The sequence below is a fragment of the Bos javanicus genome, chromosome 12, assembly GCF_032452875.1.
Source record: "Bos javanicus breed banteng chromosome 12, ARS-OSU_banteng_1.0, whole genome shotgun sequence".
NCBI classification, from domain to species: Eukaryota; Metazoa; Chordata; class Mammalia; order Artiodactyla; family Bovidae; genus Bos; species Bos javanicus.
This window is the reverse complement of record NC_083879.1, coordinates 85,708,886-85,726,932: the sequence shown is the minus strand read 5'-3', so window position 1 is coordinate 85,726,932 and position 18,047 is coordinate 85,708,886. Positions and strand designations below refer to the sequence as shown.

Below are 18,047 nucleotides of genomic sequence, written 5' to 3'. Positions count from 1 at the left end.
AAACTATTGGAACGCTTCTCATATTCTGATGTTGTGACACTGTAAGTGGAAAATAGATGGGGATCAGCTGGCAGCAGAGCGGAGCTTTGTTCTAAAGTTCTTTGGGGATATATTGTTAGGTATAATAAGTTGTAATAAACCATTCAGAATTTTATTACAGAAAATACAGTGGAGTATAAAAAGTTTGATTTATTTTGCCAATTATTCAGTAGAATAATTCACAGCAGATACTGTTCTTTGTCTTCCCATGTTTTCCTATTCCAGTTTTGAAAGAACACTAGGAACTATTGGGGGGAAATGGGTAGAATGACTGTGTAGCCTCAGTGGAAGTTACAGGAACCAAGTCTGTCGACACGGGACAGTCGTCATGGCTTTCATAATGAATTGTAGCAAATGATTTTACTAGCCTCCAAATCTGATCATGTCAGCTTTTAAAGAAAGTCAGTTTTACAACTTTCACAGAGTAGACCCAATTTGAGCACCCAGGTTGACTGATGTCTGATTTTTTAAAATCTCTGCCCATTTTCCAAGACTTTTCAGATGGATGCCAGAGGGGGCCAGAGAGGTAAAGTAGAATTTGAAGCACATCCCATATGTGGCTTTTTGCTTTCAGAAATGGGCAGCGGGAAATCTTAGATCAGGTTCAGTCTGTTTGCCCAAGTACAACAACCAAAAACATTAAACTGGTGTGTATGTTTAATGATTTAATCTGAAAATAACGTGTACACTTACATTACTACCCCGTTTTCATGCAGAGCACAGTTCCTGAGAGTAATTTTACACAGTATCTACCAGATACTGTGAATTTCCCTTTGGACTGGTGTTTGCCGACTGCAGTCCAGACTTTGTCTTCAGCAGTCTCTCATGGGGTTGGTAGGTGTGGTCAGCAGGAAGTGTAGTGAATACCTCAGGATTGAAGAGTCAAGGCCTGACTGTTTAAAAAGTACTGTAACAACGAGAGGCCACATTCGAATGTAAAATTATCATAGAGCCTGTAAATCCTAAGTCACATTCATGTGCCCAGCTCCCACTGGATTTTTAGCAAAATCACTAGGTTTAAAATCTGCTTACACTTGGAACACTAGAATTTGAAGGCATAATAAATTGATGATACATTGTAACCAGGGTAACTGTTTCAACTCTTAAAATGTCAAAATTGAAACATGCTCAAGAAAGTGTATATTAAAAAATGAATTTAAAGACCTGAGCCTGTTTTGTTAAAGTGTCTTGGGAACTACACTACTTAATTATTATTTATTCTAGTCTTTACCAAAAAGCCAGCATGATTTTCAGCCTCTGTGGAGTACATTTGAAAACCCTCTACTTAGGAAGTATTAAGAGGTGGTTTGAGGATTCAGACCTATAAAGGCAGTTTCGCCTTCTTCACTTTAAGTACATTGCCTGATTCAGTTGTGAGACACTTTGAACTTTCAATTGAAAACACTCAAATGAAATAGGAATGATTGTATTACTTCTGCCTGCTCTCTCAGAGTCTTTTATTTTTACATTCTTCTGAAGTTTACCTTCAGATATTTTTCTTGGTATTTGACATTTTGTGGTTTAACAGATTGGGCAGCCTTTAAAAAAGTTCGATTTTGTTTGAATTGAATAGTATGCAAAATTACCAGAGAGACATTTTTCAGGAACCAGTAGACATCTCTTATTAAGGGTTAGCGGTCTAGTCAGAGAAGGACAAATATCATATGATATCACTTGTGTGTGGAATCCAAAATAGGACACATATGAACTTATCTACAGAACAGACGCAGATTCACAGAGAGAACAGACCCGTTGCCAGGGTAAGAGGGGTGGGGAAGGCAAGGATTGGGAGTTGCAGGTTGGCAGGTGTAAACTCTTACATACAAGATGGATGAACAGGGTCCCGCTGCAGCAGAAGGAGCTGCAGCATCGTAACTTCATCATGACAAACCATGATGGAAGAGAATATGGAAAAAAAAGGCATACATAACGGAGTCACTTTGCTGTACAACAGACGTTAACGTTGTAAATCAGCTGTACCTCAACCAACTTTTAAAAAGTAGAAGACTGTTTACTAATATCATCTACTGGGTAAATGTTACTCAACTAGTCCAACCCGTTGTTTGTTTCGTATGGCCCATAAACTAAGAATGATTTTTACATTTTTTAAATGGTTGAGTGAAAAATCAAAGGAATCATGTTTCATTTCACAATATGTAAAAATATATGAAAGTCAGATTCCAGTGGCTGTAGCTGAAGGTTTATTAGAACACAGCGAGCACTGTAATCCTCACATATCATCTAAGGCAGCTTCGGGCGGCAACGAGAGGATGGATCCTTGCTGTCTAGCCCTTTCCAGGAAAAGTGCCTGCCCCCGGAATTGGTGGTCCCATCCACGCCTTCCCACCCACTTCTTGTGCCCCGTACGATTGCACGGCCAGTAGAGCAGGATCTAAATGTGAGCAGAGCAGAGGAGCGTGTTACACTAGGTGGAGAAAGGCGTGAGTGTGGGCGCGGGAGGAAGGCGCTGGGAGCCGGGGAGGGGAAGGGAGGCCTGCCGTCCTGCACCAGGGCCAGGCGTTCACAGACCGTCTGCTTTAGGGGAGCGCCAGCTCCATCAAACTGGATTTTGCACTCAGCCCTTAGTAACCGAGAATCACATAGTTGGAAGTCTGCTGTAGTTTCACCAGAAGTGGAGGAGAGATAGTGCATGTCCCATTTCTAATAATACTCCAAAGATGGTGCTTACATTACGGTCCAGCAGTTCTTCCGCAGCTACCGTGTGTCCCAGATGCTGGCGTCTGTCCGTATGTCTTCTGGAATGTTTGGGACTCCCTTTTGGGTCACTCTTCGACCCCCCAGAGTTACTTGAGGAGCCAGTTGAAGTTCAGCTTGGCTTATGATTGCTCTTTCTTGGTCCACACATGGGGCACATAGCGTGAGTTGACTCTGGCGACTGTTCTTTGGAGTTGTGAAGGCGCTGCGTCACCCCACCTGGAAATTTGCTGGGCTCCAGCCAAGCTGAGTGACGTGTTTGTGTCGGACCCCTGTGGTGGCGGGAGCCCCTGCCTGTGTTCTCTCGGATTTGCCCCCTGGGACACAGACAGTCTCGGTGGTCTCTGGATGCCGGCCTTACTTGTTATGTTTCCTTGTATTTCCGTGGAAGAACAGTAAACTCAGTCTCAGGCTGCTTAAGAGCAAAGGAACTGAATGTAATTTGGACAGCTTTGCTTTCAATGACTTTAAAAAGTTGGCCTGCTCCCTGAGCATCTCAGCTTTCCTCGGTGAACTGGCATTTCTGGTGTAAATGGCATTTTAAAAGTCTGTGCTGTTCTTTATTTTATCGTCCACTAGAGGAGTGATTTCCACTGACAGCTTATGTGTCCTCATGTCAAGCAACAGTTCCTCATTTCTACATCTGATTTTGGCGAGCGAGTTCATAGTCATATCCATAGAAATCATTTTATAAACTGCTTATTCTAGGTCTTCATCTTTTCAGATTGTGTTGATTTAATTTTTTTTTTAATTGTGGCCCCTTCCTCTGTTCACGTTCTTCATAGAGGACCTTTCTGGACCATTCACTCCTGGTATCTTCTGAAAAGGAAATACACCCTTTAAAAAAATTACCCAGTCTTAAAGGTACTTAATATTAAATTTGTATAGCATGCTGATACTAAATCTCAAGTATATGATTATTTTATATGCACATAATTAATGTAATTAACTTTGCCAAAACTTTGGTATTTCCTTTCTTTAATTTATGTCAAAATTAAAACACTATGAAATTTTAGAATAATATTTATCAGAAATCATAGCCACAGGGTAAATGTCAGTTTTAGTTCCCAGTAGTCCTACACACAATGCCTTTTATTTTTAAGAAAATATCGTTGGTTAGGGGGATTCTAGAGTCTTGTCTCATTTATATCTGACCAAATTGAGTTTGGGCTTTTTCCTTTCTTCAAACTGTATAAATCATTTCTTTTTCTCGTGCTTTTAAACATGGAAACATATCTAGTGATTGTCAAACGTGTGTGGATGTTTCATTTCTGAATTTTGACTGTCCTGAGTATTATGGCTGGAACTAGGAATACAGGGCTATGGTATCTTTAAAGTGGAAGATCCCTATTTGTCCCTGATTCTGTAGTTTTCTCTCTGAAACAGTTATTCCCCCATTAACGTGTTCATCTAGGAGACAAGTGTCCGGGGCTGTGCATTGTTCTTTCGGGACAAGGCGAGGCCTATGTCTGGTCAGAGCTGAGCAGTCTGCCGTGAGGTGTGGGGCGCTGCCTGGGCTCCTCGGCACTTCTCCAGTTTGACTGCATCAGCCTGCAGCGACTGCTTGGTTTGCTCTGTTACAGATTCATCACACAGAGCGGTGTATTTTCCTGTCTTCCAGGGGAACTTCATCGTGGAGTTGCTTTTGTTCCCTCCATTTTTATTGTTTCCTAATTAAGACGTACAATCTCAACGGGTTCTTTCCTATCCATCTTACTCAGAGCCTTCATTTATACTCTGCCACCCCTCCTGACTAGTCTGAATCTTAGCTGGTGCAGAGACATCGGTCCTGTACTTGTCAGTGGGATTAACTACAGAGTGATGTTGATTCTTCTTGGTAGTAGGACTCGGCCTCAGGGATAGCTCCTAGGACAGTATTAGAAGAAGACATGCACTCACATGCTTTCAAATGCCAAAATCTAAACTCCTACAAGTTTTCCTATGGCCAAAATATCAAAATCTCAAAAAACTCAGCTTCTCAGATCTCCAGGCTGACGATGAATCAGTTTCAGGGCATCCGTCTAAACTTCCACTTATGGTGTCACATGTCAGCACAAATTCTGGCTTGTCATTAAGCCATTTGTCTTTGCTTTTAGGAAGTCAGTTGTTATGAATGCCATGGACAATTCAGTAAATGTTTGTTTGTTATGATTTTACTGGAGCTAAAGGAATGGATTATTAAGTGCAGATAATATAGAATTCAGTTTCAGGTTAAGTCTGAAGTTAGCATAAATTTTCATTCTTCAGACTAACATAAAAAATGATTTTGAGACGTTAAATAGGAAGATGCCTTTTATTTTTTTAAGTTTAGTATGTTGATTTTTAAATTACTATCTCCCAAATCTTGTTTAGTAATCAAATGTGCGTAAGAGAGAAGTTAGTTACAGAGATAGAAGAGCAGCTCCTTCTTTAATAAAGACTTGCTGTAAATCTGTATGCTCTTTCATATCACCTTCAGATAGTTAGTCAGTGCAGCAGGAGCAGAGACCAGATGAACGTGCTAATGGGGTGTAATTCAGTGTTTTTGTGTCGTACAGCCTGAAAAATGCCAGTGGCCTGACGGCAGCAGACATTGCTCAAACCCAGGGTTTCCAAGAGTGTACCCAGTTTCTCTTGAACCTCCAGAATTGTCATCTGACTCGTTTCGGTCACAATGGCACCTTAAACGGAGGCCATCCGAGTGTATTTCCTAGTCACGTTAGTGTGGGAACAAACCGCAAGAGATGCCTGGAAGATTCGGAACCCTTTGGCGTGAAGAAAGCTCGACCCGCAGGTGAGACCGCTTTGTGGGTGGGGCAGGCAGGCCTGTTTCTTCTCTAACGTGTGTTCTTCTTACGGCTGAGCGCGCCTCGGAGACGGCTCCCTCACTAAGGGTGCTGTGCCCTGAGGACTCTGGTGCAGTGATGGAGGAGGCTTTCCTGTGTTGCTTCTTGGAAGATTGGCCATTTAACGAGAGGGGAGGATGTGCGAGGGCAGTTCAGCCCAAGCGTAAATGTGTGTATGTAACTCTGCACACCCAGGTTTACCTGCCGTGAATTAGAGTCTTCCCGTTTGTTGTACCTGCTTGAAATATAACTATTAAAAAAATCTGCCCCTGTGCCTCATTTTTTCTTGCTGTGAATTTTCCTGGACTTAGAACAATTGTTGGTCTGATGTAAAATACAGTTTCACATCGGGGAAGGTGGGTGTTTGCACTGCTACGTGGCCTCAGCTGGTCTGCACACCTGGGTGTGGGGGGTGTGTGCCGCAGCGGGGCCTGGTGTGCCGCCTCCACACTGAGGGGTCGCGTCTCCAAGGTAAGTGTTCTGGTTCTCACGTCCTTCCAGCTTTTTATCTCTAGATGGTTTCAGGACGTGTAAATAAACAGTCAGCTAGTCACTCTTTGAGGTGTCCCTTTCATTTAGGGGGAGAAAATTAATATAATCAGAAGACGTTAGTAGCTTGGCAGGAATGTTCAGCAAACTTACATGGAAAGGGAAGTTTAGAGGTGACAGTGAAAGTAATCACACTGAAATTATGTGCTCAGATAAGATTTGCCAAGGATAAATACAAAATCATGCCCTTTGGTTTTTAAAAAAAAGAAACTGTTCAAGTATAGTCTGAGAAAACCGGAGTGGCTCCTGTCTTTAAATTCGATGTGTCAGCCTGATCCTCCCAGCGCTGTGCCTCTTTAATGTAACTGGCACATATCCAGACAAAAGCATTTCTCCCAGAGTCAGTAAAAAGTGAATTCTCTCCTTCACAACATTTAAGATATTGGTCGCTGTGAAAAGTTGTGATTACGCAACTTTTCTGTAGAAATGAATGTATGGACTTAATAGTTTCTAAAATTCGTAACTTGTATAAATTACGGGCCTAATCCTTAGAAAGATGTTGTAAAAGTCATACCCAGAACATGAAGGTATGTGTAAACTTCAGAAACTAATCCCCGTTCTGTTTCCTGCCTGGTTAGTATTTTGGGGTGGTGGTGCTGGTTTCACTGTGTCCTGGTACAGGGATCATGCGTGTCCCTGTTGTGTTAGCATACAGGATAAATCTTAAATTCTGCTTAGCTTTTTTAAAGAGATGTCACTTAACGTTCAGTGAAGATTCAAATGTACCTAAAGAGTTTTAAACTGGCCTCTTCAGGTTTCAATTTCAGTTTAATTGGCCAGTATCTCCTTATTGATGTGTCTGGAAGAGCCTTTCCAAGGGTTCCTGGAAACTTAAGAATTTGCACCCTAGGCCCTGTCGCTGCACAAATTGGGTTTGAAGAATTATGCAGGTGTTTGGGGATTTTATTTTCCTCTTCCAGACAAAGATTCATCTTGGTCAGCTGAGTTAAGAGATTAAAGTTCTGCACATTCAGCTCAAGGTACAACTTTCCCTAAGTGCCCCATTCCTAGCAGTCAGCTCAAGGAAGCCAGTTAAGAAAATGAGGTTGGAACCTGGCGTTTGAGTTCACAGGTGATACACACACCTAAGGCTGGGCGTTAAATCTTTGGTTACCTTTTTTAAAAACATGCCTGAAGTATCTTGGCTACACAGCTTGGACTTTATCAATAAGTTTAGTCTGTTCTGTATTCCTAGAATTTAATAAATTAGACATACTGATGTTTTTAGTGTGGAATATACCCAAAAGCTATTAATTGCAGAGATTTTTCTGGCTGAGCCAACTCTTAAAAGACGGATGGTGTCCTGTGACATTGACTCTTCAGTTTGGTGTCACGATTGTGAAAGTTTGCCTCTTGCAATCCATAGAGAGTAGGATCTCTCTCTTAAAAAATGGTTTTTAAATATTTTAAAGTAATTGGAGTGGTTTTTCCTTTGAAAACCATATGATGTAAAAGAACTTAAGGCACTGATCATTGATTTGTATGGCCCAAATACAAACTATCCTTTGAAAGCAAGTTGTCCAGCAGACGTGGGTACTTTAGGATGTCTTCGATGCAGTCGTTCACACCAGGGTCAGCATGCACCCTGTTCAGGAGGGTGAGTTGAAATCCAAGATTGATACTGATGAAAAGTATTTCAGGGTAATATTTTCCCCAGTGTGGGAGATTTGGTTCATTTAGGACAATGCAAGGAAATATCAGTTCATAATAACTAGGTTTGGGGGTTTTTTTCCCTTCCACATTGACCAACCATCTGCTCGGGGTAGAATGACAGGTGGGCCTCAGGACTTCAGCTGCAGCTGTTGAATAAAATCTGTGTTAGGGCTGTTAGCATTCTAGCTTATAGGAGCAACAGTACAATTGTTCACAAGTGTATTCCTTGGAAACTGGTCCAAATTATCGATGATCCGGGATAGAGAAAAATGCCACTCCCGCCCACGAGAGAAGCTTCATCTTGTTTTTAATCTTGAGTAGTTTCAGGCGCGGCTCCAGAGCCTTGACGGGGAGAGGCGGTGTGAGCAACAGGCTGACCTGGGAACCTCGTTTTATCTGGGTGAACAGTTGCCATCCCCAGGAGGCTGTGGTGGTACCAGATTAATCTCAGATGTTAAGTTGACTTCATGGTTTTTGTTTTAATCAAATAAGTATACTACTGAGCTTAGCATGTCATGTATAACATGTTAGGTATTTAAAAACACCTTTTAGGAAAAATACAGTTTGACTTTGCTTAAAATGAGTCATAGGAAGTTGCTCAGCCCACATTCCTCAGGATGAAATAACAAAGAATCTCCACCTTCTGTTCTTAATTGTTCGTGGATGACCAGGCTTAAAAAGACAAGGAGAAAGGAGGGGATGTGACTGGAGATTGCTGAGTGATCATGCTCAGTCACTAAGTTCTGTCCAACTCTGCAGCCCGTGGACTGGCCCACCAGGCTCCTCTGTCTGAGACTTCCCAGGCGGGAACACTGGAGTGGGCTGCTGCTTCCTCCTCCAGAAACCAGATTTGTAACGTGGTTCCCTCTAGTTGAGGTCCGTGTATCTGACATACACGAGAGACTTGAACCTTGACGCTGCTTAGTGTTCCCTCCTATTTGCAGCAAATGGCTGTTTGCTTTTAAAAATTTGACCAAATGTTTGTATTCCAGTTAACAAAAGATGGTTTTACTCTCCAAAGGCATAGCATTATATATATATACATATGAATCGTCTGACTGAATTACGTTTAAGACCAGAGTCATTTTTGGGTTAGTCTTGAGCTCGGCAGAGCTCACAGGCCCGTCTGGCCTCCGCGCACGTGGTGGCTGAGGCGCGCGTCGGCCAGGAGCAGGTCCTTCCTGGCACGCTTTGTCGGCTCCTCTGTGCCACGTGCACCTTCCCCTCCACCACCTATTAACAAAACCCCAGATCCCTCGTTAGTGTTTCCGCAGCTGTCACTCTGTAGTTAGCCCCTCCGTTCACCTGCCCTCTTAAACTCCCCCCGCCCCCGTCTGCTGTGGGGCTGTGGTGGGAGTCCCAGGAGAGGTTACTGGTAGAACCACCTTCCTCCCCGCCTTTTGTACTGTTCAGGTTCTAATAGGACTTTTCCTTTAGAGGGTGATCTGAGTAAAATGTGCTGTGAGGAGAAGAGAACAGTTCTAGTTAGTAATGGAGAGAAGCCATTCCTTTCTTGGGGAATGGGGTTTCACCAGCGGGAAGGCCAGAACGTTGGGAGTGACCTTGGTTACGGGTCGGCTCTTAGGTCTTCCCTTGAAGAGGCACAGAGGGCAGTAGGTCGCTACCCTGACCCCAGCTTCACTGGGCTCCATGCATGGAAGTGCCCAGCAGTGCTTGCTCGGCTGGTGGTGTGTAGGGGAGGACACCCCGTGAACTAAGTAAAGCACTTAAGATCTTCAAGTACAGGACTGTGTAGGTTGGGTTTTGCCCATTAAGAGAGTTCACTGCCTTTAAAGTGAAAGAATCCTGATGAGGTGTTTTTCATAAGCCCTAGGTACCTCTGTAAGTGTGCCTGGCAATCAGTCTTGTGTACAGGTTCTGCATCAGGATCAGGGACCTGCACGGCATAGTTCGGGCACGTCTGCCCAAGCTGACCAGCCCGCACAAAGGGAAGCTGCTTGGTGGCAACCATTTCTGTAGTGCTGCAGACCCCTGTCTTTAAAAGCTAAGGAAGGGTTCCCTGCTGTTTTCTTATGTCCTTCATCAGGAATCGTTTTGTAGTTTTAGATCCACACTGGTACCTGGCTTTAGTTTTATTCAGCTCTCTGGTTTATATGAAAATTCAGGGGCAGGTTTCTATGCTGCCCCAGGGCACCTTCCCAAATGGAGCTTCTTTCAGCCCCAACGTCAAGAACAGGAGGCTTCTGGGCAGTGGTCACACCTGGTCCTGACTCTGCCTCTGGGCGAAGAAACGGTTTATTCTGAGGCAGTCCTGGGTGATGTTCTGCCATGAGTACGCTTTGTCTGGCGTGTACCGGAGTCATGTCAGCAGATAACTGCTTTGGAAGTCAAAAGATACGGACACTTAACAAGTGTCTCATCATTTTTCCTTTTAACCGGAGTAGGAAGATAGGGAAATACTTCTTTTCTAAAACAAATAGAATCAAACATTTTGGAAGAAAGTCTTTTTTCTGAAATGTCTACAAGCCACCTTTCTCAGACGCAGCGTGGGGCGTTGTGGTAGTTGCCTTGGTGATCGTGATAGTGATAGTGATGTGTGGGAGATGGGAGTCAAGTCCAGATCCGTGTTCTTACAGTTCTGCAAGGCTGGTTTTAATGTCATGGCTTTTAATGCAGTTTTAAAAGGTAAGTGGTGACACCCTCTGTGCTCCCATGGAGCTGTCTGAGCCCTTCCTAATTCCAGGTGCTGGGAAGAAAAACATGGAAACGTTGGTATAAGATACATTACCAGGGGTTCTAGGCAGCTAGGTTAGCAGGCAAGTGGTTGCAAATCCTGGCAGATAGATCCTGCATGGGGAAAACGCCTCACAGAGTGTCTACGGAGAAAGGTAATTCTAGGCTGTCCACGTTAGCATATGCCTCCCGCGTTTAGTAAAGAGTTTCTTAAAATCTGAAAGCCTTTAGTTTGTCTCATTTGTACATGTTTTTCCCGCTCTGCTGGTGAGAAACCGCGTTAACAAAAGATGCACCCGAAAGGAGAGCCTTGGGAGGAGCGCTGCTGGCGCACCGCGTGGGTCTCTAGTTAGGGGTCAGCTTCTGCTGCAAAGCCGCACTGGGTCTTGCTCCTGTCTACAGCACTTTTCCTTTGAATGTCCTCTGGCTCCCTTCGCCACCAGCTCTTCCGGCCCCCTAGTGGCAGGTCTGCTCTCTTGTCCTGCTTCATTTTGTTGCCAGTCTTGATTACCTGTTCTTAATGGTGCTGCTTGCTTTCTGTACCTGTGCCCTTTCTAGCTAGAGTGTGGGCTTCATTCACTGATGGGACACTCCGGGCGCTGGGCTTGGGGAGTGAAGAGACGGTTGACCTGCTTTTGTGAAGCTGCTCTGTTGTGCCCTTTTGGGGAAGAGGGGGTCCTCATGTCATACCTGTCCGTTGTTCTTTTTAAAACCTGCTTTCAGAGATCTGAAGTTGCAGCTGTAACCTAGATGCCCCTTTCCCCGAGGAGCACTGGCCCTGAACTCCAGAACAAAGCCAGGCGTCGGAAGGATGGCCACGTCAGGCTGTCTGTGCTGTATCCGCTTTCGTTTGAGGCTGTTTGTGGCTTTGCCCAATAGGCCCGCTCTGCTTCTCAGTCAACTGCCTGGTCTGGCTTGTCAGACGTGGGTCCTGCGTCACTGCAGAAACAGAATCAGAGGTTGGGAGGGTTTTGTCTCCTGGTACCTGAACTTCCATCCCCCAACCACCCCCCCCCCCTTTTTTTTAAGAAAAGATGGCCTGTTTACCACTGATTTCTTTGAAGTACCTTGTTTGATGGTGAAGCTGGAACCTAGCCTATCAGTGACCTCAGTGGGGCTTGTGGAGGATTAAGAAAAGCTTTGAAAACCACTGAAGTCCTCCGTTGGTTGCCTCTGGTTTCAAAGCACTTCTATTTCTAGGTGTTCATGGCCTCGTGTCTATGCAGATTTCTGCTATCTCTTAACAGCACGCGTCACACCATTCTGTCTGTTCTGCATACTGATCATTGAATTTGTGTTTCTCTTAAGACTTTTTCATCTAAAACTTAACAGTTTGGGGATACTCTGAAACTGATATGTTCATTCCGATATTGAAAACAATTCATGTGCCTCCAGAAGTAGTTGCAGCTGCAGAGTTCAAGTCTTTGTGTTTTTAAATGTTTGTTTGAAAGAAATAGCACTGAAACTTGTTACTTACTTGTTGTATATATCGTGTGACCCAGAAACCATTCTAGTTTATCCTGGTGGAGAAGCAGAAGTGTATGCAAAAGTGTGTTTATAGGGATGGTAGTTAATTACGGTGTTTGTGATGGAAAAGGAGCCCCGCTCAGGCAGCAGTGGGGAGCTGGGTAGTGGGTGAGCTCTTGGTGGTCATTCAGGGAGTTGTTGCTCAGCTTTAAGGATCCTTTTGAATTTCGTTGTTGGGATGTGTTCGTTTAGTGGTAAATGAATATTGGCAAGACGTGCGAGTGATCCTTCAGATCCGGTGTCGTAACAATGCCTGCTGCTTAAGACTGGATAGCTATGCGCAGCGTGGCAGTGGCTGCTCCTGAGAAGTAGGGGCCCCAGGGCTAGCAGGAGGTGTTTCTGCAGTGTGTGAGCCCCGCCGGAAGGGGTACCAGGTGTGCGCACCGGCCGTGCTCCACAATGCGAGCGTGGGCGTGCCCTGAGGCGCATGCGTAGCTTCAGTCCTGCCGTCCTGGAGCCCAGAAGCTTACTGGGCGTTTCCAGCTGCGCCACATCTTGGGGCACAGGGCCAGAGCTGCTCTCAGCCCGTATCCGACGAGCTTGTCTTGATCTTGGAATTTATTTTCTATTAATGAAATCACTGATTTTTAAATTTGAGGATCATTATAATGGTTTTTATGTTACTCAAGAATTATCATTTCTTTATGAAAAACAACTGAAGGAACATTTGGGGGTGTAACAGACCATCCTGAATCTTTAGAAGTATTTAGAAATAAATGTCTTCGAGTTACGTAACTGCTTTATGTTGCCCAAATACCAGCCTTAAATGAGAATTTACGCCAGCAAGTAAATCTTGAGTAGGTGTCTGAATTGCCATGACTTCATCAAAGCTGCACATTTCAGGAATTATTCTCTATTGTGGGAAAGTAAATTTCTTGGTCGTGTGCCAAGGTCATTGGTAATCCATAGATTATTAAGCTGTTTGGCAGTTTGGGAGCATCCAGTGCTCTGATGACAAAGAGTGAGGCGCATCTGTCTTGGGTGCAAGGAACCTAAACATGTCTGTTTTCTGTGCAGCCCACAGTCTGGATGAGTCCATGCCGCTCGCGAGTGGTGAGGTGGAAGACGACCCCGACAAGATGCACGTGGACAGAGAGCTCGCCACAGGTGGGGGCGGACAGGTTCCCGTTAGCCGCAGCCGCGGTCCAACGGTCGAAGACACCAAACTGCCGGAGGGCGGTTCCGTTGGACCCAAAGAGATAGAAATCTATACTGTTTCGGCAATGCAGACCCCCTGTCGTTGCAGGAACCAGTATGCGTGTTATTTCTAACATGAGTTGGCGCTGACAGTTTTTGCACTTTGTCCCGCGTTTTAAAGAATGTCATACTATGATTTGGACAAGTTTGTAGATATAAGAATTCAGTGTTCTGGTGCATTTTATGGATATGAAAAATATAAGTGCAATCTTTCTATTTTGATTCGAGGCTTTTGCTTAATGTGCCTTGTTTGATTTTAATGAGGTTTACCGTTTTTCATTTTCTGATACAGGACCTTGGGGTGAGTTTATCAAACGTTTGTTACATTACTCTTGCTGGTAGTTTCAAAGGGATAAACAGCGAAAGGAGTGGCTGGCTGTAGGCACTGAGAGCTAGCAGGTGTCGTGGTTTTGACTTGTAACCTGTCAGGGCCGTGTGGAGTCCTCCACTCAACCCTCCTGGGCGCTTTGGTTTGTGTGACATTGACTCTGAATCTACTAAAATGCTGAGAACCGTGTCAGCACAAAACACCTTTTTCACTAAAATTTTTAGTATATTAAAACAGTTGGTAGTCACTTTTGGTTTTTAAAAGGTAAGGGCTCTGTTTCTGTTAGTATTTAGAGTAAACATTTAGCCATTTAGTTAATGCCTTTTTCTATCCTTTTATTTAGGTGAGCATGAAAACGTTTTAGCCATTCTCTTAATGTTTTAATGTATTTGGAAATAGATACTGTTTCTTTTTTAAGTTTTATTATTATGTCTGTATGCGAAATTCTTGTTTCCCAGGGGTACATGAAAAAATCATCTTTGTTCATATAATGAAAGTGTGTGCATCTTTCTAGAAGCTACAGAATTGTTATGGGTAGAGTCACCATTTTGCCGGGTAATTAAATGAAGTGGATAGATTTTCCAAGGGAAGTTCTCATTGGAAAATACATTTTAAAATCCTGGCTAAAGATAAATAACAAAACTGAGAGCCAGCTTAAAAAAAAAAAAATGGCATTGGTACATGCTTTTAAAAAGATAGAAGTCATCACTCTTTGATCTTCAGACATTTTATTTCCCTGGGTTTTCAAGTAAATTTAATGCCGCACTTGAACCTGACATTGAATAGCCCACTATTTAAGCTCAGCGCATCCCATGTGACGGGTGTCAAGTGAGCGTTCCCCGTGTTTTTCATCATTTCAGTTATAACACTCTTTCAGCAAACAAAATGTATTAGATCGCTAGAGGTGACCCGCAGTGGGTGGACACAGCGGAGGGGGCGGGGCGAGTCCTGGAAGGCAGACTGGAGCAGAGTTTGCGGTCCCGGGCCAGCGGCAGCGGAGGGCGTCGGCAGGCAGGTTTGGCCAGGCACCGACAGCCTCAGCCCGTCTCCGGGACGCTTGCTGTTTTCACGCTAGGTTTTACTAGATGTTCCGTAAGGCTGTGAGGTTCCGCTCACCTTGGCTTGAGGTTGCATAATGGAACACATTTACTCTAACTGGGCACCAGAGAAGGACCGCGCACACGCAGTGAACATTAAACGGAAAAGTACAGTCTAATCAAGCCGGGTTTCCGAGGCCCAGTCCCCTGAAAATGTAATCTCCATCTTTGTTAGTAGTATCATGGTTGTCTTACTAACTGTTAAGGTCACCATACTACCCATGAGTTTTATTACCCAGGGAAAGCTTCTGGTTTTTGAAAAAAATAAATGTTTCTCTGGGAATAGCTTGTGTTATTTTTAATTCTACCTCATGTTTAGTTCTTGAAACACTTGTTCTCCAGCCTTGAGTTTAACTAGAAAAGCTGTCATTTAATTTGAGAAGAAATAATCCACAGTCCTCTGAAGAATTTATAGAAGCTCTTAAACTCTCTTAAACTGTGAGGAAGTTGAGAACTAGTGGCACGGTTAGGTGTTTTGCTCATTGAATGAGCCACGATTTTCCATCATCAGGAAAACTTGGGGACACACAGAAACCCGTATCTGAGTGCACATCTGGGCGGGGGTCGTGGTGTGGGGCTGTGATAGGGCCAGGGGACACGCAGGAATGTGTCCTCACTCTGAAGGTGACAGAGTCATGCTTTAATGTCGTGCCTTGCTTTAATAGTGCAGGACATTGGGGTAAAGTTTAACATCATCGAGCAAGTCATGACCTTAGATTGTTTCTGTACTGTTGTGTGAATTCCTGTGAACGTGTATTGGTCCTCAAGTTTCGTTATACAGAAAAATACTTGTCATTGCCTGTTCCCGTGTGGCCAAATGTTTTGTGACTGACGTTTTTTCCCATAAGACATCCCCTCCTAACGGATGTCTGTATATGCAGATTATGGGTTTTGACAGTGGACCCTTGGACACCGTAGTCCCTGTAACTGCTGAACCCAGAGGACACTTCAGGACGTGCTCGTGGCTCAGGACTGCGCGCATGGGATCTTGGGGTTCGTGGTCTTCTGCGGCCTGCCCGTGCTGCTCTGTGGCATCTTGCAGAAATGCTGTGTGATCCAGGTGTTGCTAAGGAACCACAGCCTCGCTGCCGCCCCGTGCGGGCTCCCCGCCTTGGAGGAGGCGCGGTGAGGGGCCTGCCTCCGGGGACGCTGTCAGCGTCACCCTGGGAGCTTCCTTCATTCACACGCTTCATCAGTTGCTTTTCTTTTAAAAAAAAAAAAAGCTTGAAGTTTTCTGTTTTTTAACCCTTTGTTGGGAACACTTAAACGTTCATTTCTGACGGACTTTTTCGAGGGTCATGATTTTTAAAACTGTTCTCCAAACCTAGTCTTAAACTGAGAGCAGTTCAATGCTATTGGTATTTTGCACGTGGCATATTTGTCAGCTGAAGTTTTTTTAATTTGGCTCCCCTACACTAGTGAAATTTCTTAAGTGTTTCCTTTCTTGCCCTTTGCCCTTACCGGGCAAATGCAACTGGTAATGTTTTATTTTTAAATCACTTACGCACAGTTTTTTGCCTTGCAAAAGAAACTGGTTTGTGTAAAGAAAAGAAGCTAAATAAATCCTGTAAAATGGTAGCAGCAAGGAAGCGTTTTATAGTCTCTCCTCCCTTCTGGTTCTGAATTTTGGTGACAGGTGTATTTCTTAATGCAGATATGAAAAACAGTAGCTCCGTATCGAATACACTGACAAACGGATGTGTCGCCAATGGACACTTGGACTTCCCCTCCACGGCCCAGCCCTGTGGGATGGAGAGCAGGAGTGGCCAGTGCTCGGCAGGACTTAATGGAGTCGGCACTGGCCTAGTTCCAGGGCTGCCTTTCCCGAGCAGCCAGGGCTCCCCCGGCGTTAACGGGACTGAGGAGCCGGAAAGGAGCACCCAAGTCAGCCCGGAGACATGCGGCTCTCTGCACCTCAACGGGAGCCCGAGCAGCTGCGTGGCCAGCAGGCCCTCCTGGGCAGAGGAGAGCCTGCAGTACGGACACTACCACGGCTTTGGGGACACGGCCGAGAGCATCCCCGAGCTCAGCAGCGCGCTGGAGCATGCCAGCTCCGTGAAGGCGGAGCAGGGCTACCACAGCGCCGTGCTGGGCGCCATGCACCTGTCCCACGGCTCGTAGGGCCGCGGGCCTCCGCCGCCCCGAAGGAGCGCCACGCCCGTGCGGCGTCTCGTGCTTTAGCTTTCTGGAAAAGCGCGCTCCAAGTGGCCGGCCTCCTCAAGTCCTGGTGCGAGTGCAGGCGGGGCTTACTCAGCGCGCGGCTGTCTCCGTGGGACGGGGGGCCTCTTTCCGGACGCGCTTTTAGAACCTGCGTTTTCTGCTGCCAATCTCGATATTCTCTTTTGAATAATGTCACCGTAAATTGCCATTTTCTCTTCTGTCGAATTAAATTTTATCTAATGAAGAATCGGAGACAGTAAGTGAGGTGCCTGGTAAACCCGCCTCTTGGCACGTGGGCATCATTTTGAAGAACTTGCTTTTCCTCCTCTCTGTAGAATTTTTGACAGAAGACAGCTATCTCCCTATGCAAGGTACAGCCTTACACAGATTTCTTGCAGTGATTTGTATGAAGAAAAGAGCGTTTGTCTTTTTCAGAGCCTTTTTCATGGAAGCTTCACTGCCTGCCGCGTGGTGAGGGTCTAACCTGTACACACAGTGGTCTGAGAACACCGCGGCGCCTCCTGGAATGCTGGCGCTCGCTGCCCTGGTTTCACCGACAGCCCGTGCGGCCTGGGCCTGACTGCCGACCTGATGTGTTTTTACCCGCATTTCCTACTCGGGCTTGAGGATTTTTACCACAGATAACGGTTTCCTCTGTATGCAGTGGAAGTTACTCCTTGTAGGGACTGTCAGGTCAACACATTTAACTGACTCTTGCGACCTGTACTTTCTTTTTTCCTTGCTTTTGTTTCTTGGGGTGTTCTGCTTTAAAATATATACCACTACGTGTATCCAGTTAACAGAATTTTGAATCTCTCTTAATAAAGCTTCATTAAGTTTATGGTTTTATAGAAATTAGCTTTTGTTTAGGCAACTAGTGGTTCCACTGTGCGACTATTGTCCTGAATTTTTACTTTTCTGATTTTTGTAATAAAAAATCTGTGAAGATAGAAGATGTGTCAGATGAACAAAACCAGTGTCCTCCGAGTGTTACTAACATTTTGTTTTTAAACTGTCCTTTACAGATTGAATAAAAACCTCTCACACGCGCTGTGTTTCTGGTTGTGCTTGCCCCCATGTGGGGGCGGGGGCGCTGTGGCAGGAACTGTTGCCTTGCTTTCTGCTGTGAACAGTGATTCCCTCTTCTGATTGCCCGTGGAGCACTCCCACGGAGCACTTGTTAGCACCTCCGGTTTGTTCACCTGCTTTCGGCTTACGGGCACATTGGGTCTCTCTCGGGAGGCACGGGGTTTCTCTCGGGAG

At 45.0% G+C, this 18,047-nt stretch overlaps 1 protein-coding gene and 1 long non-coding RNA gene across 3 annotated transcripts in view; one reads left to right on the top strand and one right to left on the bottom strand.

Annotated features, from left to right (window-relative positions):
• The window catches only part of ANKRD10 (ankyrin repeat domain 10), a 31,986-nt gene extending 14,153 nt beyond the window's left edge, over window positions 1-17,833 (top strand). The window contains exons 3-5 of one of the 2 annotated variants that reach the window (XM_061435385.1): window positions 13,020-13,109; window positions 15,506-15,617; window positions 16,279-17,833. In XM_061435385.1, the coding sequence (XP_061291369.1) occupies window positions 13,020-13,109; window positions 15,506-15,617; window positions 16,279-16,745 (669 nt within the window). In that variant the 3' untranslated portion in view covers window positions 16,746-17,833. Of the gene's footprint in view, window positions 1-5,291; window positions 5,528-13,019; window positions 13,110-15,505; window positions 15,618-16,278 lie in introns of both variants that reach the window. The other variant, XM_061435384.1, reaches the window with a different exon arrangement.
• LOC133258615 (uncharacterized) lies at window positions 5,440-12,411 on the bottom strand. The gene is made up of 2 exons (XR_009740102.1): window positions 11,543-12,411; window positions 5,440-11,414 (listed from the first exon to the last, which is right to left on the bottom strand). It is a non-coding gene; the product is annotated as an uncharacterized LOC133258615 (long non-coding RNA).
• Window positions 17,834-18,047: the final 214 nt, after the last annotated feature.